This window comes from Phaseolus vulgaris, chromosome 7 (assembly GCF_000499845.2).
Source record: "Phaseolus vulgaris cultivar G19833 chromosome 7, P. vulgaris v2.0, whole genome shotgun sequence".
Lineage (NCBI taxonomy): Eukaryota > Viridiplantae > Streptophyta > Magnoliopsida > Fabales > Fabaceae > Phaseolus > Phaseolus vulgaris.
The window spans coordinates 15,129,595-15,145,548 of NC_023753.2; the positions used below are offsets into that span (position 1 = coordinate 15,129,595).

Consider the following 15,954-nt stretch of genomic DNA (forward strand, 5'->3'; position numbering starts at 1 on the left):
CCACTACAGGTCAAAACACCCTTTGACTGTAGACACCAGTTTCTTACACTTTTACAGTATGAATTGAAAAACAACAAAGAATAGGAAGGATCACACCTGATACGAAAATGAATACAGTAGATCCTATTCCACTCTTAAGCAATGCAAAGCTTTAAGCAATCTTGCAATCCTTGGAAAACCTTTTTGAACTTTTGTAATATGATCTCTCTCATTAATTAGAGATTCAAAAACCAGTTATATAGCCTCAAAAATAGTCCTTTCAGACTATCAATCAAGGGCCAAAACAGATTTGAAATAAGCAAAAATAGTTTTAACATATTTAACCAATTTTGTTAAGGTTTCAAAAAATTAACTGATTGATAGTGTGAATCAATCGATTCAATTGGCTTTGATTATGAGGTCAGGCAATTTTAGCTTTTTCAAATCCTTTCAAAAACTACCAAGTGCAAAACAACCGATTGAAAAATCACTTTCTTTGAAAAACACTTTTCTATAAAGAGCTTGATTGATTTAGTTTTGGATTAACCTAAGAGTGGTTTTGACAAATTCTAATCTACCCACAAGAAAAAACCTAGTCTTCAAGCAACCTTCATGGATTTGGAGACATTAAAGCTTCAAGTTCAAACACTGTCGGACTCAATACCAAAACATATCAATTATCTAGGGTCGAACACCCTCGCCATCAATACCAACACGTATCAATTGTCGACGGTCGAACATCCTCGCCATCAATACCAACACATATGAATTGTTGATGGTCGAACACCCTTAGACTCAATAGCAACACAATAATTCTATCTACCATCTAATAATTTAATAATTCTATTCTAACCTAAAAACAAAATTAATTTAAATTTTTAAAAAATAAAAATTATAATAAATAAAAAATAAACAAATTAATAACATTAAAAAAATTTAAAACACCACCAACCTTGTGCGTGAAGGCATCGGTGGAGGTGAAGAGCGGTGGCAACGGTAGCAGCGACAACGGTGATCGAGCAAATGGGGCATAGTGAAAACCGAAAGACTAACATTAAAGGCAATGAAACAGTAGGAATGGTGACCTTCACAGAAATGGTAGAAAAGAAACAAATAAGAGAAAGAAAAAAAAAAAGCAATGGTAAAGAAAAAGTAAAGAGCTCGAAATAAACTTACACAATGGCACGAAGAAGACAATGGCTCGAGGAAAACGAAGAAGAAGCACAGAGAAAAAGAGAAAATGAAGTGTCGGAGACAAAGGAAGTATGAAAGCGTAACTGGCACGCTCTAAGCTAGGGTAATAAAAAGAGTCTAAGAGGGTGACTATTTAGTAAAGTTGACTTCTTACAACAAAGTGCTTGGTATAAGAAGGCAGCTATGAGGTAAAGCCTCCTTACACTAAGCGATTTGTTGTAAGAAGGCGACTTTACCAAATAGTCGTCCTTTTAGAGAAATTTAATCTAAAAAATTCCACCGCATTTTGAGGGACACGTCTGGCTGTAAAAGCGCCTTAAATGTTGTGTCAAAATAAATCTTTTTTGCAATAGTGCAACGTCTTCTGGAAGACTCATTAAGTATGCCCCTACCAGAGGCTAACATCTAATTCATACATCAAGGATCAGGCTAAGTTCAAACATCCAATACCGAGTTTCTACAGCGGTACCCAATGTGTATGAACTCCTTCATCAACTTCTCACCACCTGATATCTTAGTCTATACGAGTTAGATCATTAGTGAAGCTAGGGGATCTCTGAATAGATAAAGATATCATCTATGGACACTACCTCAAACTTATCAAGAAAATGTCTGAATATTCAATTCATATAATCCATGAAGATAGTTGGAGCATTGGTGATGTGAGTTGATTTTAGGATTGCCCATTTTATGGGTTACTCTTTTGTTTGAGTTTTGACATTAGCAATTATGGTAAGAAACCCAAAGAAGATTCTCACTGGACACAAACTTAACCAAGTGGTTAAGTAAGTGTGAAGGTTCACTTCTAGAGGGAAAAGAAAAAACACAAATATGGTGATTATGATGATGAAGGTGTGGAAATAAAGGACATGAAAATAAGCATAAGATGATGAAGATAGCTAAATATAAATGAATAAAAGTATGGAAGAATGGCATAAGGAAAGGAAAGAAAAACAAAAGGGTAAAGATATTAAGATATGCTTATGGAATAAGGAATCACGTCATTTAAAGGGGGAGGAGACTCCAAGATGAGTGGTGAAGAGCCGCCACTTGAAATGCACAAACACCCAAGATAAGACCCAATTCCTAGGAGACCAAGCACACTAAACACTCATGTAGAGTTTCTTTTCTATTCAAAATTAAATGTCTCAATTACATGAGGCAAGGTTCCCTTTATATAAGAGAGAGTGACTTGGGAAGCAAGAGTGAAAGCGGTAGGGGTGTCATTTATGAGAAACCTTCTAGAAGGTAGGTCAAAAAATCCTAAACCTAGGTGCACTTGTCATGAAAGGTGGGCTTGGTACAAGCCCAGATTATGCTAAGTACAACCTAGTTTATGCTAAGTCAACCATACTCTAGCTTATTCTTCTATTTGGACCTCCAAAGTGAGCCCAATTTATTTACATAAACTTGTGTTTTAAAAAACCAGAAGAAAGAACATTTGATACTCTGGTCTATGTTCAGTTCTTCTTCTGCTGAGATGACGGACTTAGTTGTGAAGTGGTTGTTGTGTCCTTGGTTATCTCATTGTCTAGTTGGGTTGTATCAATTGGTCACACTAAATGACATAACCAAAAATTCATAGTGACCATACATTGATCTAAAAGCAGTTTTCTGAACATCTTTCGCTTTCACTAAAATTTGGTGATAACCTTAGCGCAAATCTATCTTAGAAAAGACAATTGTCCCATGCAACTGGTCCATCAAATCATGAATTCTAGGAAGAGGATATTTATTCTTGATTGTTAACTTGTTCAACTCTCTATAATCTATGCATAAACGAGATGAACCATCCTTCTTCTTCACTAATAACACAGGAGCTCCCCATGGAGAAACACTAGGTTGAATGAATTGTTTCTCTAGTAAGTCTTATAGTTGTTTCTTCAATTTAGCTAACCCCGATGGTGCCATTCAGTATGGAGTAATTGATACAGGGTCTGCTCCAGGAATCAAGTCTATTGCAAATTCTATCTCTCTTTTAGGTGGAAGTCTGGGAATCTCATTAGAAAATACATCCATGAACTCTTGAACTACAAACATATATTTTTGCACTTTATCAATAACTATAGAACAAGCTAAGAGCACAAAACATTATGTACCTTCTTGAATCTCTCTCAAACTATTGAGTAGAGATAACTTGCATTTCTTCTAATTTAGGGAAAATTAACTTCTTCTAACCATAATATATAAGGATATGATTAGTAGACAACCAATTCATTCTCAATATAACCTCTAAATCTTTCTGTGGTATACAAATCATGTAGATCTTGTACTTCTGCCCATCTATAATTATTGGACACTCAACACTCATAGAAGAAGTTACTACCATACCTTTTGTTGGTGTAGATACCACCAACTCAATTTCTAATTCTCGGACTAGCAACTTAAGTTTTTCAACACAATCAAAAGATATAAAAGAATGGGTTTCCCCATAATCAAACAATGCAATATGTTCCAGGGATAGAAAAAATACCTCTAACAAGGCTATTAGATTGTGAGCTTCAACTCCACTAATGGCAAAAACTCTGCCTGATGCTCTGGGTTTCTGATTATTATTCTGTTGCACTCCAGTATTACTTAGGGCCTCAAGTCTGGCACGATAGTCCTTTGTAGCATGACCATATCTATGGCTTCTATCACATGTAACATTTGGCACTGGATGGGGACAAAATTTAACTATATGTTCCCCACCACACCTAAAACATTTGACATTTTGTAGCAACTGAGAAGTAAGCCCTCCACTCCTGAAGAATTGAGGTCCAGAATAAGGCTTATTTTTATCTTCATATTTGGGTGTGCTTGTATAAGGTCCTTCCACCATTTGTGGCTTAATAGCTCTACTACAAATTTTCAACTCTTCACCACCTTTGCCTTCTCCACTAGAGCAGGGAATCTCTAGTGGACATTGGGAATACCACTTCCTTAAGCTCATGTCTTAATCCAAACTCAAATTTTTTGCATCTCCAAGCTTCAATCATAGTCTGGGTATAAAATCTAGCCAAATGTTTGAATCTGGTAGCATACTCAGTGACAAAAATATTTCCATGATCTAGCTACATGAATTCAATCTCCTTTGCATATCTGACACTTTCATGAAAATATTCCTCCAAGAATCTTGCTTTGAAAGTAGCATATTCTCCTTTGTCTTCCATCATTTGCTTCATGTCTATCCACCAAAATTCAGTTTCTTCAGTTAGAACATAAATGGCATAGGATAACTTCTTCTCTTCAAAACATTGAGTAGCTTCAAATATTCTTTCTATTTCTAACATCAACTGGTCTGCTTCATCTGGATTTACCCTCCCATTAAATTTTGGTGGATTATGTCTCAAAAAATCCTCCATACTAAAGGTATGGGGTTGTTGACGAAGTTGAGACGCTTCTGTTGTTAATCTAGTTGTTTCTAATTGATGAAGGGCGACCTAATGTTGTTGTGCCATAGTAGCACTCTGTTGTTGGAAGTCTGTTGTCATCATCTCTATTGCTCGAGCTATGTTGGGCATATATACTACTGGAGGAGTATTAAGTGGTCTATGAAGAGCATGGGAGCTTTGATGTTTCAAATCCATGATGAAGGTTGAAGTTGTGCTGCTTTTGGTTTGGGTTTATTCTAGGGTGTTTAAAATCTTTGTATTTCCTAGTCCCTTGACAAACTTGCTTAATTTGTTTTAAAAGAGAAAAGTGTTTTTCTAAGCAAAGAGAAAAACAACCAGTTGAATCCTCGAAATAATCGGTTGTTTGTCACTTGGCTTGTTTTAAGGTTTTAAAACTGTTTTTGATTTGGTTAAATAACTGCTTAACCAATTCAACCGGTTAAACCGACTTTTCAACCGGTTGATTGTGATATTTCATAACAGCTTTTTGAAAATCTGTTAATCTATTTTGGATGTGAATCAAAATTGTTTTGGCTCATAAATGCTGCCTATAACGACTAGTTTTGAGTACTATAATATGACTTTTCTTTTAAAAAAAAATACACAAGTTTTATATCAAATACAGTGAGATTGAGATTAGTTTTGAAAGAAGTTTTTCAAAAGTTTTGCAAGATTGTTGAATAGTTGTGCACTGGTTCAAGGTCTGATCATAGGAGCTTTCTGATTTCTGTAAACTCAGGTGTAATTTGTTCCTTTCATGATTCTTGTAATTGCTCTTTCATAAACTTGTAAGTGTGTGTGAAATACTGTAAAGTCAGAGCATGTTTGAACTAGAGGTGTGTGGTTGCAAAGAGGGTGAGTGGTTCTTGTGGTTTCAAGATCACCTCTTTGTGGTTGTGTTGTTTGTAATCTGTGAGTGATTACTAGTGGAACCCAGTTGTTGTTCTGGGAATTGGATGTAGCTCAAGGTTGAGTGAACCAGTATAAAATTGGCTAAGTAAATTTCTCTCTCTCTCACTCCTTATAAACTATTTGTTTTAATTATGTTTTGATTGTTGCTGTTAGATATTATTAGATATTATTAGATATAATTAGATATTATTGGATATTATGAGATATTATAGATATTGTTAGATATCTCATATTTATGTAATGGGCTTAGCCTATATGTTTCTTTTCCTATATAAACATAACCCTATGTGTTCAATATACACAAGGGATTTACCTTATTCTTTCTTTTTCTTTAATATGGTATCTAGAGCATAAGGTTAGGGTTTTGGGTTCAATTTTTATTGGTGAACCCACTATTCACTGGAATTTTCCAGCCACCACCCCACTGTCTCGCCGGAGCAACCATCGAACCCTCACCGGAGTCGCCGTCGGAATCTCGTCGGAGCCGTCACCGGAATCCTGCCAGAGCCGTCACCGGAATCTCGTCGAAGCCTCCACTGGAGACGCTGCCGGAATCGCTACCGGAGCCTTCATCTTTGTTGCTGCCGCCAATTAACCGGTGACTGGATTTGTCCTTATCTTCTATGACTTCTTCCGCTTCCGCTGCCACTATGGCTTCTTCTGTTGCCGCTACCACTGTGGCTTCTTCCGCAGTCATTATGCCGGATTCATTTATTTATACTAATTACGTCAATGTTCATCTTTCCATTGACAAATTGGATGGAACCAATTATGACACTTGGGCATCAGATATTAAATTATGGTTTAAGAGTTAAGGTTATGTTGATCATCTTACTTATCCTACTCTTGCTGAAAATGAGGTTTTCCGTTGGTTGAAAATTGAGGCTCAATTATGCATTGGTATCAAATCGACCATTCACTCATCTTTAAAACAAATTTTTCATACCTATGAGACATGTTCAGAAGTTTGGGAACAAGCAAAATTATTATACACCAATGATACTCAATGTCTTTATGGTGTGTGTCAAAATCTTCTCACAATTGTTGCTCCCAAACGTCTTGATGGTACAATGGCAGAACATCTAGGTAAACTTCATGCTCTTCTTCATGTTATTGGGTTTACATGGCCTTCCTGATGATTATTCTCATGTTCGTGATCAAATTTTGGGATCTCCTATTGTGCCCAATTTTACTTCCACTTGATCTACCCTTTTGCACGTGCCAGGTAAACACACCACTGATATAACGTCTCATGTTGATGACTCTTCTGCTTTAGTCTCTCAGCATAATGATCGTACTCGCCCTCACAAGTCGGGCAAAGGGCGTCACAAGTGTGACCATTGTGGCAAACTTGGCCACAAAATTGACAGTTGTTATGCCATACATGGTCGTCCTCCTAGATCTGTTGCGGTTGCTCAAATTGCCCCTGTGCAACCTTCTACCATGGACCATACTTCAATTGATACCCCAGGCCAGCCTGCTATTTTCAATGAATTTCTTAAATGGTATGAGGATCTTCAGAACCCTAGTTCCACGGCTTCTGTTGCACATTCAGGTACATCTTTTGTTGGCCTCACTCACTTCACTTCCCATGGCCCTTGGGTTCTAGATTCAGGTGCCACTGATCACATTACTGGTAATAAATCTTTTTTCTCTTCCCTATCTACTACAGGTTATTTACCTTCGGTTACCATTGCCAATGGATATAGGGTACCATCACATCGTGTTGGTACTATTAATCTTTTTTCTTTTTTATCTATTGATAATGTTCTTTATGACTCTGGGTCTCCATTTAACTTATTATCCATTAGTCGTCTCACCCGTTCCCTTGATTGTGTTATTTCTTTTACCAAAGATTGTGTTACTTTACAGGACCGGAGTTCGGGACAGATGATTGGCACCGAATGTGAGTCTCATGGACTTTATCAACTATAGATCTTTGCACATGTTGGCGCAATTATGGATTCTCCATCTCTCATTCATGCTTGGTTGGGTCATCCTATTCTTGCCAAGATGTAGTAGCTTGTTCCAAGTTTGTCTAATGTGTCTACTTTATCGTGAGTCGTGTCAGTTAGGGAATCACATTCGTAGTTCTTTTCCTAGTAGTGTCTCACAACGTGCTTCATCTCCTTTTGCCTTAGTTCACTTTGACATTTGGGGACCAAGTCGTATTAAGTCTAATTTAGGATTTCAGTATTTTATTACTTTTATTGATGATTATTCAAGATGTACTTGGGTATTTTGAATGAAAAACCGTTCTGAGTTGTTTTCTATATTTCAAATATTTTACAATGAAATTAAAAATCAATTTGGAATTTCCATCCGAATTTTGCGCAGTGATAATGGACGTGAGTATCTTTCTCATTCTTTTAAAAAATTTATGGCTTCTCATGGTATTCTTCATCAAACTTCATGTTCTTATACGCCTCAACAAAATGGGGTGGCTGAGCGCAAGAATAGACATCTTGTAGAAACAACTCGTACTATTTTAATCCATGGTGATATTCCTCAGCGTTTTTTGGGTGATGTTGTTCTTAGTGCATGTTATCTCATTAATCGCATGTCATCTTCAGTTTTAGATAACAAAATTCCTCATTCTATTTTATTTCCACAAGACCCTCTCCACTCTTTACCTCCCAAAGTTTTTGGGTCCACATGTTTTGTTCATAATTTTAGTCCTCGTCTTGATAAATTATCTCCTAAGTCACACAAATGTGTCTTTTTAGGGTTCACTAGATCACAAAAAGGATATAAATGTTTCTCACCGTCTTTAAACCGTTATTTTATTTCAACAGATGTCACCTTCAGTGAATCTTCCCTTTACTTTAAGTCTTGTCTTTCTCCTTCAATTTCTTCATCTAATCAAGTTAATATTCCTCTTGTTGTGCCTAGTGCACCTAACGATTCACCACCGCCACCAACTCTTCAAGTGTATAGTCGTCGTCAAACGTCTCATCGTCCATCAGCAAACTCTATTCCGGTGCCAACACCTCATCCCCCTTCGGCTCCTACAGTTGAACCTCCGACTGTTGAACCTGATCTTCCTATTGCAATCTGTAAAGGTATACGTTCTACTCGTAATCCCTCTCCACATTATACTTCTTTGAGTTACCATAGACTATCTCAACCCTTTTATACCTGCCTTTCATTTATTTCTTCTGTATCCATTCCAAAATCTGTAGGTGATGCCTTAGCTCATTCTGGTTGGCGTCAGGCCATGTTTGATGAAATGAATGCGCTTCAGAATAATGGAACTTGGGAACTTGTTCCTTTACCTTCTAGGAAATCTGTTGTTGGTTACAGGTGGATTTTTGCTATCAAAGTTGGTCTTGATGGTACTATTGATCGTCTCAAAGCTTGTCTTGTGGCTAAGGGTCATACCAAAATTTTTGGTTTAGACTATGGTGATACTTTTTCTTCAGTAGCAAAGATGGCCTTTATTCGCTTATTCATAGCTATGGCTGCTCTTCAACAGTGGCCTCTTTATCAACTGGATGTTAAAAATGCTTTTCTTCGCAGGAAGAAATTTATATGGAGCAACCTCCCGGTTTTGTTGCTCAGGGGGAGTCTTCTGGATTGGTATGTCATCTTCGCAAATCCTTATATGGCCTCAAGCAGTCTCCTAGGGCTTGGTTTGGAAAATTTAGCAATGTTGTTCAACAATTTGGTATGACTCGCAGTGAAGGAGATCATTCAGTTTTTTATCGTCACTCGAGTGTTGGGTGTATCTATCTTGTAGTATATGTTGATGACATTGTTCTTACAGGCAGTGATCACCATGGCATCTCACAAGTAAAACAACACCTGTCAACACTTTCAGACCAAAGATCTTGGCAAACTCAAATATTTCTTAGGGATTGAGGTAGCACAATCCAATACTGGTATTGTTATCTCTCAAAGAAAATATGCATTAGATATTTTGGAGGAAATTAGGTTGATGAATTCGAAATCTGTTGATACTCCCATGGATCCCAATGTCAAGCTTCTACCCAATCAGGGGGAGCCTCTTTCAGATCCTGAGAAGTACAGAAGATTAGTTGGAAAATTGAACTATCTCACTGTTACTCGTCCTGATATTTCCTTTGCAGTCAGTGTGGTGAGTCAATTTCTTAATTCTTCATGTGAAGATTATTGGAATGCAGTCATTCGTATAGTAAATTACATTAAAGGCTCTCCTGGAAAAGGTTTGTTATATGGTCATAATAACCATACTAAAGTCATTTGTTATTCAGATGCTGATTGGGCAGGATCTCCATCTGATAGAAGATCAACTTCTGGTTATTGTGTCTCCATTGGTGATAACTTGATCTCTTGGAAGAGCAAGACACAAAGTGTTGTGGCAAGATCTAGTGCAGAAGCAAAATATAGAGGTATGGCCTCGGCTACTTGTGAGCTTATTTGGCTTAAACAGTTACTTAAAGAATTGCAATTTGGAGAGGTTACTCAAATGACACTTATATGTGATAATCAGGCTGCTCTTCGTATTAGCTCAAATCTAGTTTTTCATGAAAGGACAAAACATATTGAGATTGATTGTCATTTCATTCGAGAAAAGATTATATCGGGAGATATCAAGACTGAGTTTGTTAATTCAAATAATCAATTAGTAGATATTTTTACTAAACCCTTACGAGGGCCTAGGATTGATTACATTTGTAACAAGCTGGGTACATATGATCTATATACACCAGCTTGAGGGGGAGTGTTAGATATTATTAGATACTATAGATATTGTTAGATATCTCGTATTTATGTAATGGGCTTCGCCCATATGTTTCTTTTCCTATATAAACATAACCCTATGTGTTCAATATACACAAGGGATTTACCCTATTCTTTCTTTTCCTTTAATACTTGCTATAAACAACTGGTTAAAACGAAGTTTCAACCGATTGAAATTCTGCAAACAGTTTCTTAATCATTGTTTGATTGCTTTCCTTGATTGCTTAATATGTGAATTGTATTAAAGCTTCATTCTTATTCAATCTTTGCGAAAATCTTTGATAAACAATTCACCCCCATTTTCTTTAAGCCATTAATTCCAACAATCTATGTGCCATTTTCTAAGCAAATAAAGAATTGGGTTAGAAATTACTAAAAATTTCCAACTACATCTTTAAGACAAATTAACTTAAAAGAAATAATCACACGAAACAAGTAAAAAAACAATAAATACTTAGCTCTAAAATGTACTCTAACTAATTAGAATTAAGATAGAAAATAATCTTGATCTAGTCATGAGTGTGCACCCTCACCACTCTATCAAGATTCTTTTAAATCTTAATACTTTCATGTTTATTTATAACAACTAGTTTGACTTCAGCACAAACAGGATTTCAAGAAAACAACTTTGTTAAACATCCTATTAGAAACTTTTAACTAAGTCTTGAAGTTAGACTAAACAAAAATCTACACGCAAGAGAAACACAATAAACCCACTACCCTTAGGTTAAGCTAAGGATGAACTGCTCTAATACCATTAAATTTAATACACCAAAAATACATCTAACTATTACAATACCAATTCTAAATGTTTCTACACAAGCTTGGAGTTTTTCAAAACATTCCTACTACATGATTAGAACTTATACAAATACAAATATTTACAATATAAGGTTCAAAACAACATCCTAAAGCACCCCAGCACCTATATGATCATTTTCCCATCTACGTAGTACAATCATCACAGTTCACAACACAACAAGAAAAGTAATGGTAAGCTAATGAAAAGAAATTCCATAACATACTTAATTCATGCAAAAAGAACCAATTAGACTAATCATTTATAAACATTTCTTTAAATGTTGTCATATAAAATTTTAATACCAATTCCATCATTCATATAGATCACACATGGATCTATTTTCAATCACAATCATTGGATTTCATTTCAATCCAATAACTACACATGAATCCATCATCTTCCGGAAGACTCGTTAAGTATGTCCCTACCAGAGACTAACATCTAATCCATACATCAAGGATCAGGATAACTTTAAACATCCAATACCGAGTGTATACAACGAGACCCGGTGTGTATGAATTCTCTCATAAGCTTCTAACCACCTGATATCTTAGTCTATATGACTTAGATCATCAATGAAGCTAGAGGATCTTTATTAAACATTGCAATTTCATACTTAAAGTATCATCAAACAACAACTCATACATTATAATGTATGACATCATTTTCATACAATTTTCATCATTCATATATAATACATATCATTCAATCACATAACACATAAAAATTCATAACATTTAAGAACCTTTCCAACATCAAAAACCATATTTAACTTCCAAACTATCAAAATCTAATATTTATACATGTTCACACAACATAAAATCAAACAATTGTATCAAATAACATTCCTGCAAGAGAAATTGAAAGTTGAGACCATATCCCCTCTACATTCAGATCTTCTAACCTTAGGTACTATTGAAAGTTAAACTTAGCTTCCCTTACCGTAATTGTTTGCTTTCAAAGCAACCTCTAAAATTTGAGTCTTTCAGTCTGGATAAGCTTCAAAATATAAGGGCCTAATGCAAGTTATCCAAATATAACAAATATTCAATATATAGCAAAATAAATTGAGCAAATAACTTTTCTCAAGTGACCCACCAAGATTGATGACTAAATCCTAAGGAAAAATAGATAATAAAGGATCTTTAGAGCAAATATGAACTTACTCTGTTAGAGAATCTGTTCGGGTAGAAATGTTTCTTAATTCCTCTACTACAGCGTGGTACGATCAGATTCTAAAATAGATGAGGTATGGAGTGAGAAATGAAGAGAGAAGGGAGAGATGAAGAGAGATGGAGAGAGAAAAAAGAAAGAGAAAAAGACCATGTGGGTGTTTGTGTTTCTTTCTTTTCTTTTTAGGTTGTTACAACATTAATTACTTAAAATGACGAGTTATAAGATTAGTTTAATAGTAAAAAGGAAATGAAAGATGAGATATCACTATCAAATAAATTATCGTGTTGACATCTAACATTTTGTTGATAAAAAAATAATTGAAATTTAGGAATATTTTATCTAATTTTAAATAGTTTTATTTAATTATATATTTATCCAATTCTCTTGTTAAAGTCTAAAAATGAGAAATTTTAGAAGTACTTGAAGATAATTTATAAAAAGGAAATTATATTTTGATTTATATTGTTTAACTTTTAATTCTACAAGAAGAATTAGAGAAAAATGAATCAAAATATGAAATAGGAAGAGTGAAGTGATAAAGAGAAATATAGAAAAAAAATTATACAAATGTTATATTGATAAGTCAAAAACGGTATAGAGTTCCACCTTAGAGTCACTGAAGATCACCGCTGAAAAAGAAAATCCTTGATTGGTATTTATTAACGAAAATGAATTAGAAATAGAGAGAGAAAAAAGGAAATGAACAGAAAGGGTGAGAAGGGAAATGTGGTATTTTATTGTTTTTTTCTATCTTTTCTCAAATACAATGTCTTATTTATTTAGGTAATGAAGAGGTGGTGAATCCAGTTCAAGGAATTGCTTAACTGAAAAAACCCTTAAAAATAAACTTAATATGTAACAATGCTTCTTCTATCAGCACATTTTTGTCCTCAAAAATGAAATGAAGGGTATTTTCTTGTCATATCGTAATAAAACTCCCATGTAAAATTTTTTGAAAGTTCATGCTTCCTTTTCACAAGCACCTTGGTGGTTGTCATTCTCCTCCTCTTTACAGTTATCTTATCCAAGATGTCTTCGGGCTCCTTCTCCTGCAACCTCTCCTCAACTTGATAAGGCAACAAAGTGGAGACTGCAAACACATTATGAATTTTTGAGTTTACAGGAAATTCTAATTTGTAGGTTACTTCTCTTAGTAATTCTTCTACTTTGATAGGTAATCTTGATTGGTCCTCATGGGTTGTTAAAGACTGCAATAAAGTTCATGTTTCATCCCCTACTTGCATCATTGACAAGTGCACATCATTTGTTAATGCTTTACAAATTGTTGTTTCTTAACAGTTTTTTACCTTGTTTGTTGTAGCTCCTTTCAACACATGTCTCCCTCCTTGAACTTTAAACTCCATAGTAAGTTTATCAAGTTTTAAATGATATCTCCTATTTGTATCAACCATTCTATGCCCAAGACCAAATCACAACACCTTAGGGGAAGTAACAACATGTGTATTGTAAAATTTGTATGTTAAATAGTCCAATTAAAATTCTTAACCATAGAAGAAATCAATATTTTAGACTCATCTGACACAACAACATTCAATAAATTGTGGTTACTATCAATCAAAATGTGCATTGGTGTTTTTTGGTAATATCCCGTAATCCGCATGACTTTTTTTTTATCAGCAATGAAATAAATTAAATTAGTGGGATACTTCAGGGGTATCCCAACCCGTATACACTAACTAAAGATACTTCTCCGTAGGATATAAACAGAGGCACACCCAACAGACAAGTAGCCAACATCACACATAGTGGGTATTTAACCCACCAGCTCACACATTTAAACAGAAACAAATACATCTCGAAAGGTGCAGCAAACGTGATAAAACCCCAAAAAGATGTGGTAAGGCTATAGAAACCACATACGTACCCAACTTCTTTCCTGCATCACTATATACAAACCCAAAAAACACTCCTACATTTATTTAGCCGCAGGTAGCCTTCCTTCGTTACCCCTGCTTATTGCTTCAGCACCTTCACTCCACTTCCGTCCATGACCTGCACTTACAGCTTTTACCTTTTCACAGCGTTCGCACCACGATCCTTGTCAAAACAACCAAGATGATATTGCCATTTGAAAAGTTTTCTGAACCATGAACACCACTATCCACTGTCAACACTATATCCACTGCGATTCAGCACAGTCCTAAGAAATTACCAGTGCTTACTCTCAACCATGCAAGGTGTCTCCAGCATAAAAAGCCTAACCATCCCGGGATCAGCCCCATGGCTCCACAGCCACCCAAATCACTTCCTGCAACTGCACCCCAAGCAGATTAGGGGTACCCCTTGAGCTCTCACTTCCATCATCTACCAAAGACACCTTCATCAGAGTCAACAGCAGACTTATACTGATATTCCCATTGACGAACTGCAGCCAGCATTGGAATCCCAACACCAGCCTTTCTTCCAATGGACACGCCATGAGAGGACTTTAATTCCTTTCTTTTAAAAACTAGCTTCTGCAGTGCCTGAGGTGCTTCCACACAACTCCAGCATATTCACACCCGTGACCTGAATATACTTACACCTACAAGGGCCTAAAGCTGATTCAAACAGAGAACAGGGGAACAAGATTTTTATCTAACCGGTCTCAGCTCGAAACTAGCACCTTCCTCAGACCTCAACTCATACTGCCAGCAAGATCCCTGCTCCAAATTCAACCACTCATACATCCACTCAACTCCACAGCCATCCTCTGTACAGCATGTAGGTTCACCAATAAACTAACCCCCTTCGTTTCTCTATTCCGCCACCAACCAACAAACTTTAAACATTCCACAACAGCACAGATGTAATCCGCATGACTTGAAATCCTCTTATCCTTGTTAATGCATTAACAGAATTTGCGATTCAGGCAACTGTGTCTACCCCCATCCTTGTTTGTAGTTTCCTCGACAATAATGTTTTCGTCCTCCATCTCCATCACATGAATATGCAATTTCTTACAAACCAAACTATGTTCCATGGAGTAAGGCTCATCACAAAAATAACATAGTATTTTCACTCTCCTTTTAGACATGTATGCAGGTGTAAGATTTCTCTAGGATTTTGGCTTCATAGAGAAAATTGGTTGAAATCTCATTGGACATGTCGGTGTAGGACTCAATACTCCTCTTTTTCTCTTGTTAGAATTAAATACAAGGTTAGCATCTCCATACATCCTTGCAAGGGAAAACACGACTCACAGTTGTAGGCTGAAACATTTTGACCATCATCTGTACATCTTTCTTGAGGCCTCCAATAAAACAACTTAAAACATAGACATCTAAAATATTCAATCTTGTAATAATTTAATTAAATTCTTCATGATAGTCATTAACTAAATGCCTTTGTCTTAATCTCATTAACTCTACCATAGGGTCATCACATATATTTCCAAAACGCTCAATCAGTCTTTTAGTAAAATCAGACCACGATAATATAGATGAATAGGGAAAAAAATTTGTTAGAGTTGTGTGCCACTTCAAAGCTTTACCCTCTACCATAAGGTATGTTATTGCTTTTTTTCTATTGTTTCTCAAATACAAAATATCTTATTTATATAAATATTAAATTTTTTACTTTTCTCTTTCATTTAAAGTTATTTTTAAAATGTTTAATTCAAAAATATCTAAAATTGTGTAATTTAAAACTTAAAAATATATATTAAATTACTAAACAATTTGGAGGTTAATTTTACTTTTAGACTATATAATTTAGAAAAGAAAAATATTTCTACAATGTGTAATTTCTAATAGATTTTTAGATTTAAAATAAACTTTTAAATTATATAATTTA

At 35.4% G+C, this 15,954-nt stretch overlaps 1 protein-coding gene across 1 annotated transcript; it reads right to left on the minus strand.

Annotated features, from left to right (window-relative positions):
* Positions 1-3,084: 3,084 nt before the first annotated feature.
* Positions 3,085-4,105, minus strand: LOC137829115 (uncharacterized). Its single transcript, XM_068635908.1, has 2 exons — positions 3,505-4,105; positions 3,085-3,203 (listed from the first exon to the last, which is right to left on the minus strand). The coding sequence occupies exons 1-2, from the start codon at positions 4,103-4,105 to the stop codon at positions 3,085-3,087; spliced, it is 720 nt and encodes a 239-aa protein (XP_068492009.1).
* Between the last annotated feature and the right edge of the window lie 11,849 nt (positions 4,106-15,954).

Bases quoted from the DNA above. Each gene is read 5' to 3' on its own strand.
- LOC137829115 (XM_068635908.1), bottom strand. From the start codon at position 4,105: ATGAGCTTAAGGAAGTGGTATTCCCAATGTCCACTAGAGATTCCCTGC. The intron at 3,204-3,504 runs GTATGGTAGTAA...ATATGTTTGTAG, and splicing joins GGTATCTACACCAACAAAAG to TTCAAGAGTTCATGGATGTA.